Raw genomic sequence first — 26,905 nt, 5'->3', positions numbered from 1 at the left:
GTTGAGAACATCAGCTGAGCAAGTCCCAAGCCGCCTCTCTCGGAAACAGTCAGCTGCCCTTCAGTTACCAGAAAATTCTTTACTAAAATCAGAAAATGCACAGCAACGAAGCTTTGTTCCACAAAAATTTGGTGCCAGTTGTTTTAAAACCCCATATTTAATCGTTTTAGCTTGTATTCTCGTTAGCTACAATGTCACGTTCTTTAAATAGATCATATATTTCCAAATTTTTCGTAGCTTTTTACTTCTTTCCATTATACTGCGGATGTCTTCAGTTTCTTTGTCTGTCTAGGTTTCAAGTGGGCGCGTGTGTGACTAAAAGAAAAACATATTCGATATCCTGGAGATATACCTGCTCTGGAAGATACTTGACACGGCACAACAAGTGTTATTTGTATTTTGAAATCTAAGTTTAATTTCGTATTTTACATTATTTGCTGTAATGAAGAATATTCTCAGACAATTATGTTCATTTACGTGTCCAAATATCACAGTTTGTAGTTCCAAGCTAGGATTATTTTTCAGAGCTCAGGTGAGCACAAAATACATTGTTCTGTTACCGTATGGTTGCAGATATTATCTGTGAGGTCATTTAATGCAGAAAAATGTAACACCCTTTTATTCTGTTCAAGATCTAGAGACGAGGTTTTCGCAAATAATAGTAAGCAAAGTAGCCAGCGGGGTCATCAAGTCAAGGTGGGATCCTGCCTTTGCAACTAACGAATATTATGCACCCTGTCGGCGGGCCGCGGTGGTCTCGCGGTTCTAGGCGCGCAGTCCGGAACCGTGCGACTGCTACGGTCGCAGGTTCGAATCCTGCCTCGGGCACGGATGTGTGTGATGTCCTTAGGTTAGTTAGGTTTAAATAGTTCTAAGTTCTAAGGGACTGATGACCACAGATGTTAAGTCCCATAGTGCTCAGAGCCATTTGAGCACCCTGTCGACAGGTGAAAACGTCTCTTCGCTTGTGACAGAATACCGTCAGATCTGAATCGCTAATAATGACGATAATAGAATGTGTAAACAATAGTTGAGCCCACAACGGGTAGATCATGCATACACGTGTTTGTCGCGTGGTATTTGTTTTACCTGTAACGTCATTGCACCAGTGTAGAGGCATGCACCTGTCTGTTACGAACTAGCTTTGTGTGAAATTATAAATTGGTGCCGCGTAAAACGCATTTAGCTAGGACATTGTTTCGGGTGTCTGTGAAAAACTTGCGGATCACCTCTAGCACACAGAGGGGCACAATATAAATATTAGGCAGAATGTAAGTGAAAATCGGCGTTCAATTTAAAATTAGAAAACAATGAAAGATGTGGTCTCATATGACCCGTAAATATCCTTGGAACTGTAGAAAACGCAAGTCAGAGGAACGCTCGCGTCGAAAAGAACCCAGACAGCCTAAAATGACCAGTGCCGAGACAATGCGAGAGCTACGGCAGCGTCGAAAAGGAAACGAAAAAAAAGAAAAAAACGGCGCGAAGTGATTACGCAGGTGGCCCGTAGGGAATAACGACAAGCGAAGGCCCATCTAGGTATTTATCTATTCTGCAACCATTACACAGAGTGCTTCAAAAAGAAAGATTTCAGTTGTGACAGACGAACTGTGGAAAACAAAAACACATCGTGAATGTCACTGCACGTAGGAAGGTTCAAAGTTCTATGTTCGCACACACACACACACACACACACATTCAACATGATCACCATGCGTTGCTCGAGAAACACTGAAACGGTAGTCCATACCATTGATTTCATTCCGTCTGTTCTTGGTAGAGTATTTTATACATTGTGAATGAAACACACACACACTGGTGTAATATTCTACAATGGTTTCCGACTATCGCACCATCATTAGGTGCAAAGATAAGTAGGTGGTGCTGTGAAATTTTGCTGCGTCAAAGATGTTAAACTAGTGCACGTACAGAGAATCTCCATTTCCAGGAAAGAAAAACGTTAATGTCAGAATTAGGAATAAAACAAGTGAGATTTTTTCAGTATAAACACGATGTAGGATTATTCAACTAAGATAAAATATAGAACACATTAACTAATGAACTATAGACATATTACAACAGAACAACTAACTTTGGTGACATATTCCAAAGATGTGGCTGAACGAAATAATCTTGTCTTTAATAAATTTTAAATTACAAACGAATAACATATAACAGTGGTATTAAGCAGGTGAGTGAAGCAGCTGTGATTGCAAAACCTAAAAATTTTTTTTTACACAAAGAGAGAAATTATAGCAACTGAAATAAAAGAAATGAGGCATGTGAGTAAGAGAAGTAATTTACAACATGGCGAGGACGAGATTATGATTAGTATCTGTAGTTAGAAGTGGCGAGTAAGGGAACTGTGTCTGGTCATTCAATACTAAGCTTCAAAAATGGTTCAAATGGCTCTGAGCACTATGGGACTTAACATCTATGGTCATCAGTCCCCTAGAACTTAGAACTACTTAAACCTAACTAACCTAAGGACATCACACAACACCCAGCCATCACGAGGCAGAGAAAATCCCTGACCCCGCCGGGAATCGAACCCGGGAACCCGGGCGTGGGAAGCGAGAACGCTACCGCACGACCACGAGATGCGGGCAATATACTAAGCTTGGGTTGATGGAAAAGTGTTTATTAATTTCCATTATTTCAAGATAGTTCATCTTCCTTCTTTTATGGATGTGATATAATACTTCACGTTTCACCTTGTAACTATGTCCTTCTTTAAGCAGATGGTCTGCAAAAGTAGGAGCTCCTTATCTAAGTTACCTGCTTCCGTAGTGGTCCTTCAGGCGAGTATATATCGCCCTGCCAGACTAAGCTGTAGATTTCCACAGTTACCAAACACAGTTTTTGGAAAATGGAAAATAATCCTTCTCCAGGGCTGGGGGGGGGGGGGGGGGGGGGGGAGTTGTGGACCACTGCGGCTGCAGCGGGGACGGAGCTTCTCCGTCGTTTCTAGGCCCCTCATTTAACATACAATACAATGTCCATCTCCATGAATGAAGACAACTTCCAAATAGAATTAAATGCAATCAAACAAATAGCGTATAACAATGACTATCCACCTCTCTTGGTGGACTCCACAATGCACAAAAAGCAGAAACAAAAGGTGTACTGTGTTCTTGCGCTGTCTTTATCCTACGACCTTAAGAATTCAATAAATGGTACACAACTCCATGCTTAGGAAAAGTCTCACAGGATGTAGCCAGAAAGCTTAAATCCAGCAATTTAAGAACATAGAACAACACTGTTCGATACTTTCTGCCCAATTGGAAAAGGATGGAATACATAAAATCGCATGTAACTGTGGCAAATTCTAGATAGGTCAGTCTGGCAGGGCGGTATATACCCGCTTGAACGAAAACTACAGAAGTTGGGAACTTAGTAAAGGAGGCTCTACTGTTGCAGACCACCTGCTTAAAGAAGCCCATAGTTACAAGGTGAAACATGAAGTATTACATCACATTCATAAAAGAAGGAAGATTAAATACCTTGAAATATCGGAAATTACCAAACACATGTCCATCAACCCAAGTTTAGTACTGGATGACCAGACATACTTCCCTTATTCGCCACATTTAACTGAAGATACTACTCACAATCCCATTCAGGCCATGAAACATAGGAAATGGGGCATGTGAGTAAGAGGGTGTGCCATGTTTCGTACGTGTATCCAACCTATTTGCGAATTAATAAAACACAAAAAAATGTTCAAATGTGTGTGAAATCTTATGGGACTTAACTGCTAAGGTCATCAGTCCCTAAGCTTACACACCACTTAACCTAAATTATCCTAAGGACAAACACACACACCCATGCCCGAGGGAGGACTCGAACCTCCGCCGGGACCAGCCGCACAGTCCATGACTGCAGCGCCCTAGACCGCTTGGCTAATCCCACGCGGCTATAAAACACAATAGAAAGGAAGGTTCCTATTGTTAAGTTAATATTACTATATTACAAGAGCATTTTAATCGTATGTAAGCTACATCTACATCTACGTGACTATTCTGCTATTCACAATAAAGTGCCTGGCAGAGGGTGCAATGAACCACCTTCAAGCTGTCTCTCTACCGTTCCACTCTCGAACGGCACGCAGGAAAAACGAGCACTTAAATTTTTCTCTGTGAGCACTGATTTCTCTTATTTTATCGTGATGATCATTTCTTCCTGTGTAGGTGGGCGCGGACAGAATGTTTTCGCAATCGGAGGAGAAAACTGGTGATTGAAATTTCATGAGAGGATCCCGTCGCAACGAAAAACGCCTTTGTTTTAATGATTGCCACTCCAATTCACGTATCATGCCCGTGACACTAATCTCCCCTATTTCGCGATAATACAAAACGAGCTGCCCTTCTTTGTCCTTTTTCGATGTCATCCGTCAGTCCCACCTGATGCAGATCACACACCGCACAGTAGTACTCCAGAATAGAGCGGACAAGCGTGTGTAAGCAGTGTCTTTAGTAGACCTGTTGCACCCAATGAATCGCAGTGTTTGGTTTGCTCAACCCACAATATTATCTATGTGATCGTTCCAATTTAGGTTATTTGTAATTGTAATCCCTAAGTGTTTAGCTAAATTTACAGCCCTTTTGTGTGACTTATCGCGTAATCGAAATTTAGCTGATTTCTTTTAGTATTCATGTGAATAACTTCACACTTTTCCTTATTCTGGGTCAATTGCCACTTTTCGCACCACACAGATGTCTTATCTAAATCATTTTGCAAGTCGTTTTGATCATTTGATGACTTTACAAGACAGTAGATGACAGCATCATCTGCAAACAATCTAAGACGGCTACTCAGATTGTCTCCTATGTCGTTAATATATGGTAGATCAGGAACAATAGAGGGCCTATAACACTTCCTTGGGGAACGCCGGATATTACTTCTGTTTTACTCCATGACTTTCCGTCTATTACTACGAACTGTGACCTTTCTGATAGGAAATAACGAATGCAGTATCACAACTGAGGCGATACTCCGTAGGCACGCAGTTTGGCTGGTGAGAAACCGTGTCGAAAGCCTTCTGGAAATCTAAAGATATGGAATCAATTTGACATCCCCTGTCGATAGCACTTATTACTTCATACGTATAAAGAGCTAGTTGTCTTTCACAAGAACGATATTTTCTCTAACCGTGCTGACTATGTATCAATAAATCGTTTTCTTCGAGGTACTTCATAATGTTAGAATACAGTATATGTTCCAAAACCCTACTGCAAATCGACGTTAGTGATATAGGCCTGTAATTCAGCGGATTACTCCTTCTTTCCGTTTTGGGTATTGGTGTGACTTGAGCAATTTTCCAGTCTTTAGGTTCGGATCTTTCTGTGAGCGAGTGGTTGTATATAACTGCTAAATACGGAGCTGTTTTATCAGCCTACTCCGAGAGGAGCCTGAGCGGTATACAGGGTGGTCCATTAATCGTGACCGGGCCAAATATCTCACGAAATAAGCGTCAAACGAAAAAACTACAAAGAACGAAACTTGTCTAGCTTGAAGGGGGAAACCAGATGGCGCTATGGTTGGCCCGCTAGATGGCGCTGTCATAGGCCAAAGGGTATCAACTGCGTTTTTTTTCTATCGGAACCCCCATTTTTTATTACATATTCGTGTAGCACGTAAAGAAATATGAATGTTTTAGTTGGACCATTTTTTCGCTTTGTGATAGATGGCGCTGTAATAGTCACAAACGTATAAGTACGTGGTATCACGTAACATTCCGCCAGTGCGGGAGGTATTTGTTTCGTGATACATTACCCGTGTTAAAATGGACCGTTTGCCATTTGCGGAAAAGATCGATATCGTGTTGATGTATGGCTATTGTGATCAAAATGCCCAACGGGTGTGTGCTATGTATGCCGCTCGGTATCCAGGACGACATCATCCAAACGTCCGGACCGTTCGCCGGATAGTTACGTTATTTAAGGAAACAGGAAGTGTTCAGCCACATGTGAAACGTCAACCACGACCTGCAACAAATAATGATGCGCAAGTAGGTGTTTTAGCTGCTGTCGCGGTTAATCCGCACATCAGTAGCAGACAAATTGCGCGAGAATCGGGAATCTCAAAAACGTCGGTGCCGAGAATGCTACATCAACATCGATTGAACCCGTACTGTATTTCTATGCACCAGAAATTGCATGGCGACGACTTTGAACGTCGAGTACAGTTCTGCCACTGGGCACAAGAGAAATTACGGGTCGATGACAGATTTTTTGCACGCGTTCTATTTAGAGACGAAGCGTCATTCACCAACAGCGGTAACGTAAACCGGCATAACATGCACTGTTGGCCAACGGAAAATCCACGATGGCTGCGACAAGTGGAACATCAGCCACCTTGGCGGGTTAATGTATGTTGCAGCATTATGGGAGGAAGGATAAACAAGATGTTTCACTGCATAACAGAATGGCGATGTACTTCCAACAAGATTGATGTCCGGCACATAGCTCGCGTGCGATTGAAGCGGTATTGAATAGCATATTTCATGACAGGTGAATAGGTCGTCGAAGCACCATTCCGTGGCCCGCACGTACACCGGATCTGACGTCCCCGGATTTCTTTCTGTGGGGAAAGTTGAAGGATATTTGCTATCTTGATCCACCGACAACGTCTGACAACATGCGTCAGCGCATTGTCAGTGCATGTGCGAACATTACGGAAGGCGAACTACTCGCTGTTGAGAGGAAAGTCGTTACACGTAGTGCCAAATGCATTGAGGTTGACGGACATCATTTTGAGCATTTATTGCATTAATGTGGTATTTACAGGTAATCACGCTGTAACAGCATGCGTTATCGGAAATGATAAGTTCACAAAGGTACATGGATCACATTGGAACAACCGAAATAAAATGTTCAAACGTATGTACGTTCTGTAGTTTAATTTAAAAAACCTACCTGTTGCCAATTGTTCATCTAAAATTGTGAGACATATGTTTGTGACTATTACAGCGCCATCTATCACAAGGCGAAAAAAGTGGTCCAACTAAAACATTCATATTTCTTTACGTACTACACGAATATGTAATAAAAATGAGGGTTCCTATTTTTAAAAAAACGCAGCTGATATCCGTTTGACCTATGGCAGCGCCATCTATCGGGCCAACCATAGCACCACCTTCAAGCTAGACAAGTTTAGTTCTTTGTAGTTTTTTCGTTTGACGCTTATTTCGTTAGATATTTGGCCCGGTCACGGTCAATGGACCACCCTGTATAATTGCTAAATATGGAGCTATTTTATCAGCATACTCTGAGAGGAACCTGACTCGTATACAATCTGGACCGAAGGCCTTTCCTTTATTAAGTGATTCAAGCTGCTTTGTTACACCGAGGATACCTACTTCTATGTTTGTCATCTTGGAAGTTGTTCTTCTTTGGAATTCAGTAATATTCACTTCGTCTTCTTTGGTGAAGGAGTTTCCGAAAACCGTGTTTATTACTCTGCTTTAGTGGCACTGTCATCAGTGCCTTCAACGCTGTTATCGCGTAGTGAAGGTATTGATTGATCTTGCCACTGGTGTGCTTTATGTATGACCAGAATCTCTTTGGGTTTTATGCCAGATTTCGAGAGAGAATTTCGTTGTGGAAATTATTAAAAGCATCTCGCACTGAAGTACGCGCCATATTTCGAACGTCTGTAATCCCCAAGGGGATTTTGCGTTCTTTTAAATTTGGCATGCTTTTTTCTTTGATTCTGCAAGAACGATCTGACCCGTTTTGTGTACCATGGGGGATCAGTACCATCACATGCTTTGTGGCCAACAATTTATTTAGGTATACCTATCTCCTTTAAAACGAACTGTTGTAGTACATTAAGTATTATTATTTTGATTGCTTCAGAAATATTGGAAAGAATCTTACACTGTCCAGTCACATGTGACTACCATCTACGTTCGACATCAACGTGCAATAACCACTCACAGACGACAGGTGGCAGCACTAGTAGTGGAGGGTGTACAAAGCGTGTCGGGAGGACGCAGGAAACATGGCAGTGGTTGTAATTTGGAAACGGAGCGATTTATTTGACGTCCGAAAGGCGTCATCATTGGCTTTCGGACCAGGGCTGGAAATATTTCCGAAACGGCAAAGTCTTTAAACCACTCGCGTGCCGCCTTGGTTAAAGTATGCCGCGCATGGAAAAATGGCGCCATCCAAAACAGGCGCCGAGGCCACTGTGGTGCACCGCGAGACACAGAGGACAGGGGTGAATGACAGCTGCGGAGATGTGTACTAGAGATGGGTCGTTCGCGAACTAACTGGTCCAAAGGAACGATTCACCAAGATGAACGGAGAGAGCGAGGTACGAATTCTAAGGAATGGTCTTTTGTAGTTCACTTCAGTCGCGTCTTTCTACTTATAGTTCCCGGGAAAGGGAAACTTGGGCCTCGTTCCTGAATGGCATGTCGGCCGGTCTCGGTTCAGCCTCGGTCCCATTCCCGTTTGTCTCGGTCTCGGTCGCATCTTTCTACTTATAGTTCCCGGCAAAAGGAAACTGTCGGTCTCGTTCCTGAATGGCACGTCGGCTGGTCTCGTTCCAGCCTCAGTCCCATTCCTGTCTGTCTCGGTCTCGGTCGCGTCTTTCTACTTACAATTCCTGGGAAAGGGAAACTTTGGTCTCATTCCTGAATGGCACATCGGCTGGTCTCCTTCCAGCCTCGGTCCCGTTTCCGTCTGTCTCGGTCTAGGTTGCTTCTTTCTGCTTATAGTTCCCAGGAAAGGGAAACTTCGGTTTCGTTCCTGAATGGCACGTTGGCCGGTCTCGTTCCAGCCTCAGTCCCGTTCCCGTCTGTCTCGGTCTAGGTTGCTTCTTTCTGCTTATAGTTCCCGGGAAAGGGAAACTTCGGTCTCATTCCTGAATGGCACGTCAACTGGTCTCGTTCCAGCCTCGGTCCCATTCCAATCTGTCTCGGTCTCGGTTGCGTCTTTCTACTTACAGTTCGCAGGAAAGGGAATCTGTCGGTCTCGTTCCTGAATGGCATGTCGGCCGGTCTCGTTCCAGCCTCGGTCCCGTTCCCGTCTGTCTCGGTCTCGGTCGCGTCTTTCTACTTACAGTTTCCAGGAAAAGGAAACTGTCGGTCTCGTTCCTGAATGGCACGTCGGCTGGTCTCGTTCCAGCCTCGGTCCCGTTCCCGTCTGTCTCAGTCTCGGTTGCGTCTTTCTACTTACAGTTCCTGGGAAAGGGAAACTGTCGGTCTCGTTCCTGAATGGCATGTCAGCCGGTCTCGTTCCAGCCTCGGTCCCGTTCCCGTCTGTCTCGGTCTTGGTCGTTCTTTCTACTTATAGTTCCTGGGAAAGGGAAACTGTCGGTCTCGTTCCTGAATAGCACATCGGCCGGTCTCGTTCCAGCCTCGGTCCCTGTTCCCATCTGTCTCAGTGGCGTCTTTATAACTATAGTTCTCGGGAAAGGGAAACTGTCGGTCTCGTTCCTGTATGGCATGTGGCTGGTCTCGTTCCAGCCTCGGTCCCATTCCCGTCTGTCTCGGTCTCGGTCGCGTCTTTCTACTTATAGTTCCCAGGAAAGGGAAACTGTCGGTCTCGTTCCTGAATGGCACGTCGGCCGGTCTCGTTCCAGCCTCGGTCCCATTCCCATCTGTCTCGGTCTCGGTCGCGTCTTTCTACTTATAGTTCTCGGGAACGGGAATCTGTCGGTCTCGTTCCCGAACGGCACGTCGGCCGGTCTCGTTCCAGCCTCAGTCCCGTTCCCGTCTGTCTCGGTCTCGGTCGCGTCTTTCTACTTATAGTTCCCAGGAAAGGTAAACTGTCGGTCTCATTCCTGAATGGCACGTCGGTCGGTCTCGTTCCAGCCTCGGTCCTGTTCCTGTCTGTCTCGGTCTCGGTCTCGCTCGGCAAGACTCGACCTTCTTCGCATGGCCACTCATCGCAGTTCCTCTGCCAACTGCTCATGGTCAGTTCAGTAGAGAGTTGTTGTTCGTTTTGTTCGCTTCGCACGCCCATTATAGATCTGCTTCAAACCTTTTTTGAACTCTAAACTTCTGGTTCTTTTCGTATTTTATTCAGCGTCCACGACCAGTAATTAAAATGTATTTTATAATTACGTAAATTACATAAAAATTACATGGTATATAATAAATACATCTTTTCAGGCAACAAAACGGTGTATCAGCTTACTTCAATATTTCGATAAACAACAGAAGAAATATTTGTAAAAAGTCAAGATTCTTCGTTTTTAGACATGCAAACGACGTCGGTATGGCACACACGAGTGGCCATTTTCCGTCCTTTTTTTTTATCGAAGGTATAAGACCATGTTTATTGTTATGGAAGGCAGACTGACTTACAACCGAATGAGTGTATGGTGTCACATTTTGTAAAGAGAATATAACTCCTACAATATTATTCAGTGGTTCAGGGTGGCGCACGAAAAGTCGGCCCCGAGTGTTAGACTGCTCATTGTCGCTCACCAATCATCATCTATTGTTTCGAAGTTGCTTGCATTAGCTTATTCGTTATTTCTTCACTGCCTAATTATTGCATGTTTATATATTCCTTCTCGTTGCGGTCGACAAATCGTGCGTAATTGGCGAGCAGTCTGTACTCGGGGCCGGTTTTTCGTGCACCACCTTATATTATTTCACTGCGATCAGCCACATGATGCTACATTTGGCTAAACGAGGCGTTTTGGAGAATCACGAAAATTACAAGTGTGTGAGAATTCTGTTATGAATAAAAACTCTCTACTCCAGGGGGGGAAGGGGGGGGGGTAGTGCCCCCTCTTGGCGCCTTCCATCAACAGTCACCTATGCTACTAATTTCCAGTTTTTGATAAGAACCATATGCCAAGCACAATGAACGGCGAAGGAATAAAAATGAACGGTTCCCAAAAAAGAGCGATCGCCAGTGAACTAGTTCCCAAGGATGAACGACTTTGCCCATCTCTATTTGTGTACGGTCGAATAGACATGCAGTTGTTGAGCAACTCACACCCTAAATGAACCAACGGGCTAATAACAGTGTCTCCTCAATGACCGCTAAGCAAATGTTGCTGCATATGGGCCTCCACAGCGGGCGTCTGGTTCATGCACTCATGCTGACTTTTGTTCATCCGCGACGAAGGCTGGAATATGCCCGCCGATACCGAAACTGGACGTCCACTGAATGGCGACAGGTGGCCTTTTCAGATGAATTACGCGTTATGTGCCATCGGACAGATGGCCGTTGGCGTGTACGGCCCCGCAACAATCGTCAGAAGGATCCAAGTTAGAGGAGGGAACGTTGTGGTCTGGGGAATCTTTTCGTGGTGTTCCCTGGGTGACACTCGTAATATGATTGAGGAACGCTCTCGGCTGGCTACTGCCCTGTTAACAGGTTGGTGTCAGAAGACTAAAATGTCTATTGCGCCACAAAAATCACTATATACGCTTTTGAAAGGCAAGTTGAACGGGGACCCAATAGTCAGAATTAATGGGTAGATAGTATCTCGTCAGAGATATGCCCGTTATTTGGGGATATATCTAGATGAGAATTGGAGTTTCATTCCGCAAATCGAGCAAATGACATCTAAGCCCTTGGCATTGTTCAACAAATTAATATCAATTGGACAAAGACGATTCCATATACCTTCAAAGGCAATCCATATTTATCACAACAGTATATTGGCTCCAATAGTAGGGCATGCATCTAGTGTGTGGGCCCACAGGTTAGCTCTGGTGCGGCCTGCCGCTTCTGTCAGTCGAATACAGAGGAATGTTTTGATGAGATGTATTGGTGCATTCAACACCAGTCCCACAGATGCACTATTGGTAATCATGGGGCTATGCCCACTAGACTTGGTAATAAGGCAGCAGGCAGCCTTCTACTGGCTGCATAAACAAAATATTGACAAACTGCAAAATATTATCGGCATTCCCCTGATAAGTGTTAAACCTATTAAAGAAAGAATGCTTGAAATTTGGCAGGAAGAATGGGATAGGTCTAATACGGGCCGTAGAGTCCATATGTTTCTACCCACTGTAAGGGGAAGATAAAGAACAAAGTAATGAAGCCCTCGCAGGGCCTAGTTCATTTCCTTATAGGTCATGGTCCCTATCCTATGTACCTACATCGAATAGGGAAAAGGCCAACATAAGAGTGTGACTGTGGTGCCCACGAGGGATCACCTGAACATACAGTGCTTGACTGTCCAATGTACGAATAAGCTGTCTCAGTTGAGAGGCAGCTTATACAAATGAGAAATGTTGAGGAAATTTTGAGTAACAGAGACTTGTTCGACAATTTTGCAAAATTGGTAAACAAAATCTCAAAGTAGGCTCAGCGAGCCTACCTTGTGACAGGTTAACAAGTACACGAATATATTACACGGTACGACTCTGGTCATCAGAGTCTGCACTGTTACCAATAGTGGCAAAACCTGGATATGACAGAGCGAATCCGTCCTGGGATGATGCGACCGTTGGTCGGATCGCCTGGGGATAGGTCGCTATACTTCTGCTGACATGGATTAGAAGAGATGCTGGAATGTCGTGCTGGTTGGCCTCCCATTGCTGGGGCAGTGATCGGGAGGTCAGGAGTGGTACTGGTGGAGGTTGCCTCTTGATAATCCGTTCGCGTGTGCGCTCTCAAGATCTACTGCGCAAAATTGTAAATATATTGTTTCTTTAACCCTTCATTACACACTTTTTTTTAGAAGTTAAATTTTTTTTGTATTTCAAACTGTTCAAGGAAGTCGGGAAAAATGTTGAAAAAATAAGATGTTTTTAATTCAGAAAAAAAAATTATTTTTATTCATGCAATTTTGTCATATGATGACATGTTGGAGACCGTGGCTGTTTTTGAAGACAAATGTTGATGTTTTTAGGGCAGCAACCAGCCACAAATTTACTTTGAGTTCCTTTATTCAAAGGAAACCGTTACCGGTTTCGAATCGTTGCGATTCATCATCAGACGGATTTACACGCTTTCTTTCTACATTTGGTGTGTTTTTATAGATAAATTGTCCTAAAATATAAATAAAACATAATTACAAACACGCCACACACAGATGGTTACGTTGCAGATAGTTACGTTGCAGATTATCGTTGCATGTGACTTACGTGAAACGTCGGCTTCGAGTGATTGTTTCTATAACGTTCATCCAATCGATGTAAATGCATTTCACCTGCATCTTCGTTGTTGCACACGTAATAGTTCTCACTGTATACTTTAGATTTGTCGCTGAGATCATTTCAACCACGCACCACATGTTTTGGTACATACAAGGAGCTTACAAACATATGGGTGTCACAGATGCTATGATACATCGTAACATTTGACGATGATGTCCTATGTTCGGAAAGGATCATATATTCTTTTACAAAACTGTAATGTCTTTTACATTAGTACACAGAGATTGAATTTTTTTAATCTGTTATTGCTAATTTAATTATAAAGTTTTTTATATATATTTAGAGCTGTATAGGTAAAATAGTACATTATTTTATTACATTTGGCAGCATGAGAATTATAGTAACATATAAATTTTCTACTTGATCTGCAGATAGGTGTATTAATATTATTTGCTTTGGAGGCTGGAAAGTAATTTTTGGAAATTTTTCAGGAAAGGGGTGTTAGCCAGCTCTATTTGTTCGTTAAGGATATAGTCTGGGGTGGTGTTTTTGTGTGTGTGTATTTCTAATTCTTCTAATATATTCATAGTGGCCCCTTTTTCTGTTAGATGTAAAATCTTTAAGTTGTCCTCAATGTTACCTACTGAATGGTTTTCTTCAGCAATATGGGCTGCAAATGCTGATTTGTTCAAGTTACCTAGTCTCAGAGCGTCAATATGTTCTTTATATCTAATTTCAAAGCTTCTGCCTGTCTGTCCAATGTAGAATTTTGGGCATGTATCACATTTGAGTTTGTATATTCCTGATTTACGGTAGGGGCTCTTGGAGGTGTTTACATCATGGATCAATTTTTGTTGTAATTTATTATTTGTGGAAAAGCTGATTCTGATATTTTTCTTCTTTTTAAATAAGTTTGCTATTTGGTATGAAAGTGGGCCTATGTATGGGAGAGTAGCATATTTAGGTTTGGCTTCAGTGGCACACTGATTTGGCTTGAATTGACTGCTGTGAAGTGGATCTGTGGGTTTTGTCTGCATTTTTTTGTGGAGTTTTCTATTATTGTGGGTTTATATTCATTATTATGAGCAACTGTTTTAATTATATTGATTTCATTTTGTTGGTCTGTGTCACTCATTGGTACTTTTTTAATTCGGTGTAGCATCGTTCTGAAATATGCCATTTTTTGTTGGCAGGGGTGGCAAGATGAGTTGCTAATACTGACATCTGTGGTGGTAGGTTTTCTGTAAATACTGAATTGATGTTTGTTGTTACTATTGCAAACTTTCAGGTCAAGAAAGTTAATGCTTTTATTAGTTTCATGTTCAACTGTGAATTTAATATTTTTGTGCATTTTGCTAAGATCTGCTGCTAATGTATCTATTTCATTGCTTGTACCATCAAAAAGCAGTATTGTATCATCAACATATCTTCTGTAGTATATTATTTTGTTTGAGATGTGCTGGTTGGCAGAAAAGAATTTTTGTTCTATATGGTTGATGTAAATGTCAGCCAATATCCCAGCTAAGCTACTTCCCATTGCCAAACCATCATGTTGTTGGTACAGTTTGTTGTTGAAGCTAAAGTAATTATGCTCTAGAATAAGTGAAAGTATTTCTATGAGTTCACAGATCTCTGCAACACTAATTTTCTTGTATTTAAGCAGATTGTTTCTTATAATGTTAATAGTCTCTTTTACAGGGATGTTCGTGTACAGGTTGACTATGTCTAGTGATGCTAATTTAGCTGTTGGTGGGATGTGGATGTCTTTAATTAAGCTTATGAGTTCATGTGTGTTATGTATGGTGTAGTTATTTTCAAATGTATAGTATTTGGTAATGAGGTCTTTTAATTTACGGCTTATGAAGTATGCAGGGCTGTTTCTTGAGTTAACAATCGGACGAATGGGACAATTTTCTTTATGAACCTTTGGCTGTGCACGCAGTTTTGGTGCTGAGGGATTCATTGTTATGCAGTTACGTATTTCATATTTGTTCAGTAAAAAGTTACAGTTTTGTAGTAGCTTTCGGAGTTTAGTTTGGAATTTTACTGTAGGATCTGTCTTTATTTCAGTAATATTGTTGCTATGGAAAAATTGCAAGGTTTTCTCTACATATTCTCTTTCATTCATTATGATTAAAGAATTTCCTTTGTTAGCTTTTACTATGAGTGCTTTACTTTCAGACAGTTTGCTGTTAATATTTTTCAAATCTTTAAGTTCAGTGTTTTTGCGGGTATTATTTGTTTGAAGTTGTTTCCTTATCAGTTTATTTGTCTTGTATGCAACTGCATTTTTCTCACATGTGTCTAGTTTTGCTGTGTCACAAGCAAGTTTTGTGCAGGCTATGAGGTTTTTAACACTGTGATTATTGAGATTTGTTCCAATATTATGTTTCAGACCTTTATTTAACAAAATGAGTTCACTGCTGCTAAATTGGATGTCAGTTGTATTAATGACTCTATCAAAAAATTTGTGTTGGCTTAGCTGTTTGTTATTATCAAACTCTGGGTTGTTCATAGATTTTAAGGCTTCAATTTTCTTTTTGTGTTTGGATAGGATAATCTTTTGTTCTTTATCTACTTTATCGTCTGTGTGCTGTAGGATGTGCGAGAATTGTAAAGGTGAGAGGCTGTGTCCTAGCTGCAGATGCAAGTTGTACATGACATTGTTTAAGTGTTCTTTTTTCTTGTATTGCATTTTAATCTCTGTTTTTAGCCACATATTTTCACATTTTTGCTTAGCAAAACTGTGGGAAGCTATCGCTATCACTATCTGCAGATTCCAGATCATTTACGTTTATGGTCGGCCTTCAACTGACTCGTCAAAATCTAACTCATCTTCACTGCCAGAAGGGCATTCTACGGCCATGAATTCTTCATACGTCGAAATACGAGAATGACTCCATTACAGCACTCGAACTATCACGATAAACTAGAAAAAAGCAGAAAGAAGGAAACACTACTTTCTCATCGTTCGATTGTGGATAGAAGTATTATTACGCACTACTGCACATATGCAAACGAAATTTGATTTGTATACTACTCGCATATTTATTAGCAGAAATACAAAATGAACGGAGCAGAATACTCTCCAAAGGTTGTAGAAGCAGTACAAATTTCTTGCATTCACGTGTTCTTCCATTCAACTACTAACAATCACCGCCGAAAGAGAGCAATGTCAGCCTGACATACAATGCTACTCACAGCAGCACACATTGTCGCGTCATACACTCAGTAGCGCATTCTAGTGGCAGAATCTTATCACTTATCGTCATAATACAACATAGCACATCAGCAAAGCAGTTTCAAGCGTTAAACTTCAAGAACGACGACGAAAAGGGAGTTGAAACTTTACTTTGCACATCTGCTAAGCAACGCAGTGAAGGGTTAATTCTTTGACTTGTAGTAGATTGTGGTTGTAGTTAGCTCAGTATGGTGGTGGAGGGACCACAAGTATGTTATAAATGTAGTGGTTTCCTGGTAGTAGCGGCCCGCCTCCCCGTGGCTAGGGACGGGCAAGTCTCTGGGAGGATTCCAGAGAGGCTAAGAGGCTGTTCATTTGTTTCTTATTACTATTTAGTTTATTTGCGTTGCAGTGTGTTCAGAATTAATAAAGCACTTTTGTAAAAACAGTAGCAATGTTTAGTGTTAATACACCCACTCAGAAGTGTTAGAAAGTGGGTTATTGTATGTATCAATAAATCTGAATCTGAATCTGTTCCCTGGGTGATCTCGTCGTTCTGGAAGGCACAATGGTTCAGTACAAATATGCATCTATCCTTAGTTTGTTTTTTCCTCGGCAGCATTGCATCTATCAGCAGGATAATGAAACGCGTCATACAGCTCATAGTGTACGTCTGTTGTTCGAAGAGCACCAGGATGAGTTTGCCGTACTCCCCTGGCCTCCAAACTCCCCGGATTTAAACCCAATCGATAATCTGTGGGACCACCTCGATCGGGCTGTTCGCGCTATGGATCCTCTATCGAGAAACTTTGCGCATTTGGCCGCGGCTCTCGAGTCGGCATGGTTCCAAATCCCTGTCAGTATCTTCCAAAACCTCGTGCACTCTCCCCCTGTAGGTCCGTGTGGCAAAAGACGGTTGTTCAGGCTTTTGACAGGTGGTAACTTTAACGAGACTGGACCGTGTATGAAATCATCGTAAAATATGGATTCTCCGCCCAGAGAAACAAAACGTGTTCATGGCTCTTGCGGTTTTAAAAAGAAGTGGCTACAAGATGAAACATTCCCCAGTTGGCGTAGTGAAGGAAATGACAAACGCCAGACCAGATGTACAGTTGGTTCATCTTCTTTTAATGTAAAGAATGATGGAGTGAAGGCTTTTATTCAATACAGTATTGCCAGGAAACCCACGTTTTATAGGCGCGATCACAAAACGCTACAAGCAGCATTACTAAATTTCTTGTCCCACTTTCGGGAGATTTAAAACAGCTGCAGTTGAACTCATTAAAATCTCACGCTGTAAAACATGGACATAGTACAATTCGTCTGTGGCAATAAATTAGATTCCGTATCCTATAATGAGCTGGTTTCAAAGGCGCATTTATGTAGGCCTACAAGAGAAATGGAGGCTTTCATGAGTAACGTTTCGGCGCCATATTCTGTAAAATCTCTCGTCAAAGATAAAAGATCAAAACAGTCCATTATCAGCATCTACTGATGCTTCCAATAAAGGCAACAGAAAATTTTTCCCATTTGTAGTAACTTTCTTTGATGACGAAGATGTAATAGAAAATTACCTATTATAATTTTATCAAGAATAGTATTGACAATGCTTCGGTCAATTATGGTCGCGCCGGCCGCTGTGGTTCAAATGGTTCAAATGGCTCTGAGCACTATGGGACTTAACATCTGAGGTCATCAGTCCCGTAGAACTTAGAACTAATTAAACCTAACTAACCTAAGGACATCACACATATCCATTCCCGAGGCAGGATTCGAACCTGCGACAGTAGCAGTCGCGCGGTTCCTGACTGAGCGCCTAGAACCACGAGACCACCGCCCGGCCGCTGTGGACGAGTGGTTCTAGCCGCTTCAGTCTGGAACCGCGCGACCGCTACGGTCGCAGGTTCGAATCTTGCCTCGGGCGTGTATGTGTGTGATGTCCGTAGGTTAGATAGGTTTAAGTAGTTCTAAGTTCTACGGGACTGATGACCTCAGATGTTAAGTCCCATAGTGCTCAGACCCAATTGCACCAATTATGGTCACACCTGCTCGGCCTTTCAAAAATGACAAAATTTAAACCGAAATTTTCTGAAAGCTAACTGCAACTGCTATGTCTCGCATAATGCACCAAAACAGTGGATGAAATTATTATATTTCGATAGTGGAAGTCCTGCACTAAAGGTTTTTCGTGGATTTTTACCAGTGTCTACGACGTAGGTTGGAACTTAAATAGTGGCAACTATTTATTTGCAACCCATACAAAAGAGTTACATGTTTGCACCTGTTACTGTTCTTCAACGTAGTCACCAGCGCTGTGTAGAACCCGTTGCCAGCGATGTGGAAGGCGTAGTACACCGTTAGCACAGTCTGTTCTGTTGATGGTGTAAATGGAGCGGTCTGCTGCCTGGCGAATGTCTGGAACAGTTCTGAAGCGAATGCCACGAAGTGGTTCCTTCATCTTCGGACTCAAATGCAAGTCACAATGACTTAAGGCCAGGGAGTACGGTGGATGGTACAGTACTTCCCAGTCCCATCGACGGAAAACAGCAACCACAGCTCGCGCTGTACGCGCACGCGCATTGTCGTGCAAAATGATGAGTGGGATGCGCAGAAAGTGTCGCCGCTTCTTTCGGAAAGCTGGTCGCAGGTGGTGCTCCAAAAACGACGTGTTATTGACTTGCTCAATTTGCGAAGCTCTTTTAAATCATCATTTTCTTTATTTTTGAAATCGTAATAATTTCTTTGTCATTACATGTACATCTCATCTATCGATTTCCGTCCTATTCGGATAATTCCTTCATGGTGCGTCATTTTTTTTGTCTTAGAGTGTAGATGAATAAATATAATTTACACTACTTGAAACGTTGTTAAGTGTTATAGGTGAAAAGTAGTGCACTCTGAAAGTACTAGATGAAAATGCTACCTATTTGCTAGCAAATCCCCTTCTCTTTCTCTCTTCCCCTCACTCATCTAATTCCCTTCCAAATGCTTCCCCTTGTCTCTCTCTCTCTCTTTCCCGTCTCCCTCACTTCAGCTCTTTCACTTTCTCCCTTCACTCTCTTTCTCTCTCTTTCTCTCTCTCCTCTCCCTCACTTCAACTTCTTTAACTTTCTCCGTCTCACTCATCCACACCCCCTCTAACTTTTCTCCTTTTCTTTCTGTTCCCCATCTGTTTCTCCACTCTGCCTCTGCCTCACCCAGACGTATTGCTGTCCCCAGGCGTGCTGGCCAGACGCGCAGCCAGAGGAGATGGGCCAGCAGTGCCCAGACGAGCAGGCGGCGCAGGCCCACGTCTCCGGCATCGCCACCTGGAAGCCCTTCCTGCAGTTCCTGCTGCCCGCCGTCGCTGTCGCTTTCGCAGGACCCTGGAGCGATAGGTCTGTTGATCAATACAATACATTCAGGTCTTTCTTGCAAATATTTGGAAGACAGAAGACTCGTACAGATTCCCGTATGGAGGACATAGTGATAGACATTCTTGGGGTTGTGAAGCAGCTGAATGGGTCGAAAATAAATAAATCGCCAGGTCCTGATGGGATTCCAATTCGGTTTTACAGAGAGTACTCTACTGCATTGGCTCCTTACTTAGCTTGCATTTATCGCGAATCTCTTGCCCAACGTAAAGTCCCGAACGACTGGAAAAAAGTGCAGGTCACGCCTGTATATAAAAAGGGTAGGACGGATCCTCAAAATTACAGACCAATATCCTTAACATTGGTTTGTTGCAGGATTCTCGAACGTATTCTCAGTTCGAATATAATGAATTTCCTTAAGACAGAGAAGTTGCTGTCCATGCATCAGCACGGCTCTAGAAAGCATCGCTCATGCGAAACACAACTCGCCCTTTTTTCACGTGATATCTTGCGAACCATGGATGAAGGGTATCAGACGGATGCCATATTCCTTTACTTCCGGAAAGCGTTTGACTCTGTGCCCCACTGCAGACTCCTAACTAAGGTACGAGCATATGGGATTTGTTCCCAAGTATGTGAGTGGCTCGAAGACTTCTTAAGTAATAGAACCCAGTACGTTGTCCTCGACGGTGAGTGTTCATCGGAGGTGAGGGTATCATATGGAGTGCCCCAGGGAAGTGTGGTAGGTCCGCTGTTGTTTTCTATCTACATAAATGATCTTTTGGATACGGTGGATAGCAATGTGCGCATGTTTGCTGATGATGCTGTGGTATACCGGAAGGTGTCGTCGTTGAGTGACTGTTGGAGGATACAAGATGACTTGGACAGGATTTGTGATTGGTGTAAAGAGTGGCAGCTAACTCTACATATAGATAAATGTAAATTAATGCAGATGAATAAGAAAAAGAATCCCGTAATGTTTGAATACTCCATTAGTAGTGTAGCGCTTGACACAGTCACGTCGATTAAATATTTGCGCGTAACATTGCAGAGCGATATGAAGTGGGACAAGCATGTAATGGCAGTTGTGGGGAAGGCAGATAGTCGTCTTCGGTTCATTGGTAGAATTTTGGGAAGATGTGGTTCATCTCTAAAGGAGACCGCTTATAAAACACTAATACGACCTATTATTGAATACTGCTCGAGCGTTGGGGATCCCTATCAGGTCGGATTGAGGGAGGACATACAAGCAATTCAGAGGCAGGCTGCTAGATTTGTTACTGATAGGTTTGATCATCACGCGAGTGTTACGGAAATGCTTCAGGAACTCGGGTGGGAGCCTCTACAAGAAAGGAGGCGTTCTTTTCGTGAATCGCTACTGAGGTAATTTAGAGAACCAGCATTTGAGGCTGACTGCAGTACAGTTTTAATGCCGCCAACTTACATTTCGCGGAAAGACCACAAAGATTAGGGCTCGTACAGAGGCATATAGGCCGTCATTTTTCCCTCGTTCTGTTTGGGAGTGGAACAGGGAGAGAAGATGCTAGTTGTGGTACGAGGTACCCTCCGCCACGCACCGTATGGTCGATTGCAGAGTATTTACGTAGATGTAGATGTAGATTTCAGAGCGCTGTTGTTTTGTGTCTTGACACTGCCAAATGTAATGACATGTACACCCTGTCTAGCATAGTATGTGAATAATACTTTGTACTATTCGGTTTTGTGTAACGACAGTAACTACTATTCTTGAACATGAACATGTCAATAGAGCACTTTCACGCAAGCATTAAGCATTCGTTGCTTCAGTGCAGACGATTTTTATAAATGTATCTCAGCCTCGGATCAAATAAATGGTATCATTGCTGGTATCGACATCTTAGCTAGACATTATAACGATCGCTAACCCTTGGGTTAGTCAGTTCAAGACACAATAATCCACCAAGTGCTGCTTCTCACAAAAACAATCCTTTTATTCCGATCGAATTATTTTTACGGCTATCAGTCCATTAAAACTGCTACACCAAGATGAAATGCAGATGATAAACGGGTATTCATTCGACAAATATATTATACTAGAGCTGACACGTGATTCCATTTTCACCCAATTTCGGTGCATAGATTCTGAGAAATCAGTACCCAGAACAACCACCTCTGGCCGTAATAACGGCCATGAAACACCTGGGCATTGAGTCAAATAGAGCTTGGTGGCGTGTACAGGTACAGCTGCCCATGCAGCTTCAACACGATACCACAGTTCATCAAGAGTAGTGACTGGCGTATTTTGACGAGCCAGTTCCTCGCCCACCATTGACCAGACGTTTTCAATTGGTGAGAGAGCTGGAGAATGTGCTGGCCAGGGCAGCAGTCGAACATTTTCTGTATCCAGAAAGGCCCATACAAGACCTGCAACATGCGGTCGTGCATTATCCTGCTGAAATGTAGGGTTTTGCAGGGATCGAATTAAGGGGAGAGCCACGGATCATAACATATCTGAAATGTAACGTCCACTGTTCAAAGTGCCGTCAATGCGAACAAGAGGTGACCGAGACGTGAAACCAATGGCACCCCATACCATCACGCCAGGTGATACGCCAGTATGACGATGACGAATACACGCTTCCAACGTGCGTTCACCGCGATGTCGCCAAACACGGCTGCGACCATCGTGATGCTGTAAACAGAACCTGGATCATCCGAAAAAAATGACGTTTTGCCATTCGTGCACCCAGGTTCATCGTTGAGTACACCATCGCAGGCGCTCCTGTCCGTGATGCAGCGTCAAGGGTAACCGCAGCCATGGTCTCTGAGCTGATAGTCCATGCTGCTGCAAACGTCGTCGACTATTCGTGCATATGGTTGTTGTCTTGCAAACGTCCGTTACAGCCATGCAGATAAGATGCCTGTCATCTCGACTACTAGTGATACGAGGCCGTTGGGATCCAGCACTGCGTTCCGTATTACCTTCCTGAACCCACCGATTCCATATTCTGCTAACAGTCATTGGATCTCGACCAACGCGAGCAGCAATGTCGCGATACGATAAACCGCAATCGCGATAGGCTACAATCCGACCATTATCAAAGTCGGAAACGTGATGGTACGTATTTATCTTCCTTACACGAGGCATCACAACAACGTTTCACCACGCAACGCCGGTCAACTGCTGTTTGTGTATGAGAAATCGGTTGGAAACTTTCCTCATGTCAGTACGTTGTAGGTGTCGCCACCGGCGCCAAGCTTGTGTTAATGCCCTGAAAAGCTAATCATTTGCATATCACAGCATCTTCTTCCTGTCGGTTAAATTTCACGTCTGTAGCACTCATCTTCGTGGTGTAGCAATTTTAATGGCCTGTAGTGTATATCAGTATCATAGTGTCAGCTTCAGTGCTTTTATGATTAAACAGTCGTAAAATTGAAGTTATTGACAAGAGGAATGTTCTTCCACTTTGTATCAGCTGTTTCCATCCGAAATACTGGTCGCCATCATGGATTTTTAAGTTACCTGGCGAAACGGGAAACCCTGTTATCAACTGCATGTTGGTAACTGTCGCTCACCTAACACTTCCAGTTCCCCACACTTCACGTACGCACTTCGAGCAGTGACGCATGGCACTGAAACATCGCGAAGTGAACTGTTAATTATTCCGCCCAATGCTCTTCATTTATATGAGCTCTGAACATAATGCTTTGGCCAACAAGGCTGAAAGGCGACTCTTGACTTGACGGAAGAAGAATTTTAAGAAAGAGTGCTTCACCTGTAAAGGCTCAAATGGCTCTGAGCACTATGGGGGACAACTTCTGAGGTCATCAGTCCCCTAGAACTCAGAACTACTTAAACCTAACTAACCTAGGGACATCACACACATTCATGCCCGAGGCAGGATTCGAACCTGCGACCGTAGCGGTCTCGCGGCTCCAGACTGTAGCGCCTAGAACCGCACGGCTACTCCGGCTGGCTCCTCCTGTAAAGGAGACCGCACATAAACTACCTGATCAAATGTATCCGGGCACACCTCTGCAAAGCGGAATTGACCACCAGAGGTTACGAGAAGCGGGGCCACCAGAACAAAAGGGAGCCGTGCGGGATTAGCCGAGCGGTCTAGGGCGCTGCAGTCATAGACTGTGCGGCTGGTCCCGGCAGAGGTTCGAGTCCTCAAAAAAAATGGTTCAAATGGCTCTGAGCACTATGGGACTCAACTGCTGAGGTCATTAGTCCCCTAGAACTTAGAACTAGTTAAACCTAACTAACCTAAGAACATCACAAACATCCATGCCCGAGGCAGGATTCGAACCTGCGACCGTAGCGGTCTTGCGGTTCCAGACTGCAGCGCCTTTAACCGCACGGCCACTTCGGCCGGTGGTTCGAGTCCTCCCTCGGGCATGGGTGTGTGTGTTTGTCCTAAGGATAATTTAGGTTAAGTAGTGTGTAAGCTTAGGGACTGATGACCTTAGCAGTTAAGTCCCATAAGATTTTACACACATTTGAAAAAGAACAAAAGTAGGCCGAAACTCTTGTGTTGTCAGTAGAGAATGGCAGAATGGATCGGTCAGAAGAGCTCAGCGGCTCGGAATGTGAACTAATCGTGGGATGTCATCTGATTAACATGCCATATTTCAGTCTTTCTAAAGCTGCCCACGACGACAGTGATGCGGTTGTGAAGTGAAAACGCGAAAGAAAAACAGCAATTAAGTCAAGGCTAGGAGACCGTTTTTACTAACGGTCAGGGGTCGTCGAGCATTGAGAAGGGTGGTCATAAAAATCGCATGAAATCAGTGGAAGGAGTAGCTCGTGAGTTCCAAAGTGGTACCAGCGGTCCAGCTACCACAGTGACTGCGGTAGGGAGTTAAAAATATTGGGCACAACGGTCGAGCAGCTTCTCATAAACCACATATTTCTATAGTCGTTGTTAACCGATGCTTGAGAAGGTATAAACAGTGGCGACACTGGGCAGTGAATGAAGGGAAACGATTGCTTTGGAGTGACGAATCGACACATACATGTATATAGACACTCCGCATCCACCGTACGGTGCGTGGCGGAGGGTACCCTGTACCTCTGTTTGTCATTTCCTTTCCTTTTCTACTGGTAAACAGAGCAAGGGAAAAACGACGGTCTGTATGCCTCCGTATGAGCCCTAATTTCTCGTGTCTTATGTTCGGTGTCCTTACGCGCAATGTATGTTGGCGGCAGTAGAATCATTCGCCAATCAGCTCCAAATGCCGGCTCTCTACATCTACATCCATACTCCGCAAGCCACCTGACGGTGTGTGGCGGAGGGTACCTTGAGTACCTCTATTGGTTCTCCCTTCTATTCCAGTCTCGTATTGTTCGTGGAAAGAAAAATTGTCGGTATACCTCTGTGTGGTCTCTAATCTCTCTGATTTTATCCTCATGGTCTCTTCGCGAGATATACGTAGCAGGGAGCAATATACTGCTTGACTCCTCGGTGAAGGTATGTTCTCGAAACTTCAACAAAAGCCCGTACCGAGCTACTGAGCGTCTCTCTTGCAGAGTCTTCCACTGGAGTCTCTCTATCATCTCCGTAACGCTTCCGCGATTACTAAATGATCCTGTAACGAAGCGCGCTGCTCTCCGTTGGATCTTCTCTATCTCTTCTATCAACCCTATCTGGTAGGAATCCCACACCGGTGAGCAGTATTCAAGCAATGGGCGAACAAGTGTACTGTAACCTGCTTCCTTTGTTTTCGGTCTGAATTTCCTTAGGGTTCTTCCGATGAATTCAGTCTGGCATCTGCTTTACCGACGATTAATTTTATATGGTTATTCCATTTTAAATCACTCCTAATGCCTACTCCCAGATAATTTATGGAATTAACTGCTTCCAGTTGCTGACCTGCTATATTGTAGCTAAATGATAAAGGATCTTTCTTTCTGTGAATTAGCAGCACATTACACTTGTTTACAATTAGATTCAATTGCCATTCCCTGCACCATGCGTCACTTCGTTGCAGTTCCTCCTGCATTTCAGCACAATTTTCCATTGTTACAACCTCTCGATGTACTACAGCATCACCGCAAAAACCCTCAGTGAACTTCCGATGTTATCCACAAGGTCATTTATATATACTGTGAACAGCAACGGTCCTACGACACTGCCCTGTGGCACACCTGAAATCACTCTTTCTTCGGAAGACTTCTCTCCATTGAGAATGACATGCTGGGTTCTGTTATCTAGGAACTCTTCAATCCAATCACACAATTGGTCTGATAGTCCATTTGCTCTTACTTTGTTCATTAAACGACTGTGGGGAACTGTATCGAACGCCTTACGGAAGTCAAGAAAAACGGCATCTACCTGGGAACACATGTCTATGGCCCTCTGAGTCTCGTGGACGAATAGCGCGAGCTGGATTTCACACGATCGTCTTTTTCGAAACCCATGCTGATTTCTTGTCTCCAGAAAAGTCATTATACTCGAACGTAATACGTGTTCCCAAATTCTACAACTGATCGACGTTAGAGATATAAGTCTATAGTTCTGCACATCTGTTCGACGTCCCTTCTTAAAAACGGAGATGACCTGTGCCCTTTTCCAATCTTTTGGAACACTACGCCCTTCTAGAGATCTACGGTACACCGCTGCAAGAAGGGGGGCAAGTTCCTTCGCGTACTCTGTGTAAAATCGAACTGGTATCCCATCAGGCCCAACGGCCTTTCCTCTTTTGAGCAATTTTAATTGTTTTTCTATCCTTCTGTCATCTATTTCGATATCTAACATTTTGTCATCTGTGTGACAAGCTAGAGAAGGAACTACAGTACAGTCTTCCTCTGTGAAACAGCTTTGGAAAAAGACATTTGGTATTTCGGCTTTTAATTTGTCATCCTCTGTTTCAGAACCATTTTGGTCACAGACTGTCTGGACATTTTGTTTTGATCCACCTACCGCTTTGACATGAGACCAAAATTTCTTAGGATTTTCTGCCAAGTCAGTACATAGAACTTTACTTTCGAATTCGTTGAACACCTCTCGCATAGCCCCCCTAACACTACAATTCCTTTGGGGAATTTTTGTTTGTCTGCAAGGCTCTGGCTATGTTTATGTTTGCTGTGAAGTTCCTTTTGCTTCCGTAGCAGTTTTCTAACTCGGTTGTTGTACCACGGTGGCTCTTTTCCATTTCTTACGATCTTGCTTAGCACATACTCATCTAACGCATATTGTACGATGGTTTTGAACTTTGTCCACTGATCCTCAACACTATCTGTACTTGAGACAAAACTTTTGTGTTGAGACATCAGGTATTCTGAAATCTGCTTTTTGTCACTTTTGC

The 26,905-nt window shown here is 43.3% G+C and overlaps 1 protein-coding gene across 1 annotated transcript in view; it reads left to right on the top strand.

The window, feature by feature from the left end:
* Positions 1-26,905, top strand: part of LOC126234909 (solute carrier family 46 member 3-like) — a 239,534-nt gene that overhangs the window by 107,402 nt on the left and 105,227 nt on the right. The window contains exon 3 of the mRNA XM_049943649.1: positions 19,482-19,639. Within this exon, the coding sequence (XP_049799606.1) occupies positions 19,482-19,639 (158 nt within the window). The remainder of the gene's footprint in view (positions 1-19,481; positions 19,640-26,905) is intronic.

This window comes from Schistocerca nitens, chromosome 2 (genome assembly GCF_023898315.1).
Source record: "Schistocerca nitens isolate TAMUIC-IGC-003100 chromosome 2, iqSchNite1.1, whole genome shotgun sequence".
NCBI classification, from domain to species: domain Eukaryota; kingdom Metazoa; phylum Arthropoda; class Insecta; order Orthoptera; family Acrididae; genus Schistocerca; species Schistocerca nitens.
The sequence above is the reverse complement of the archived record's forward strand: the minus strand, read 5'-3'. Positions and strand labels throughout refer to the sequence as shown.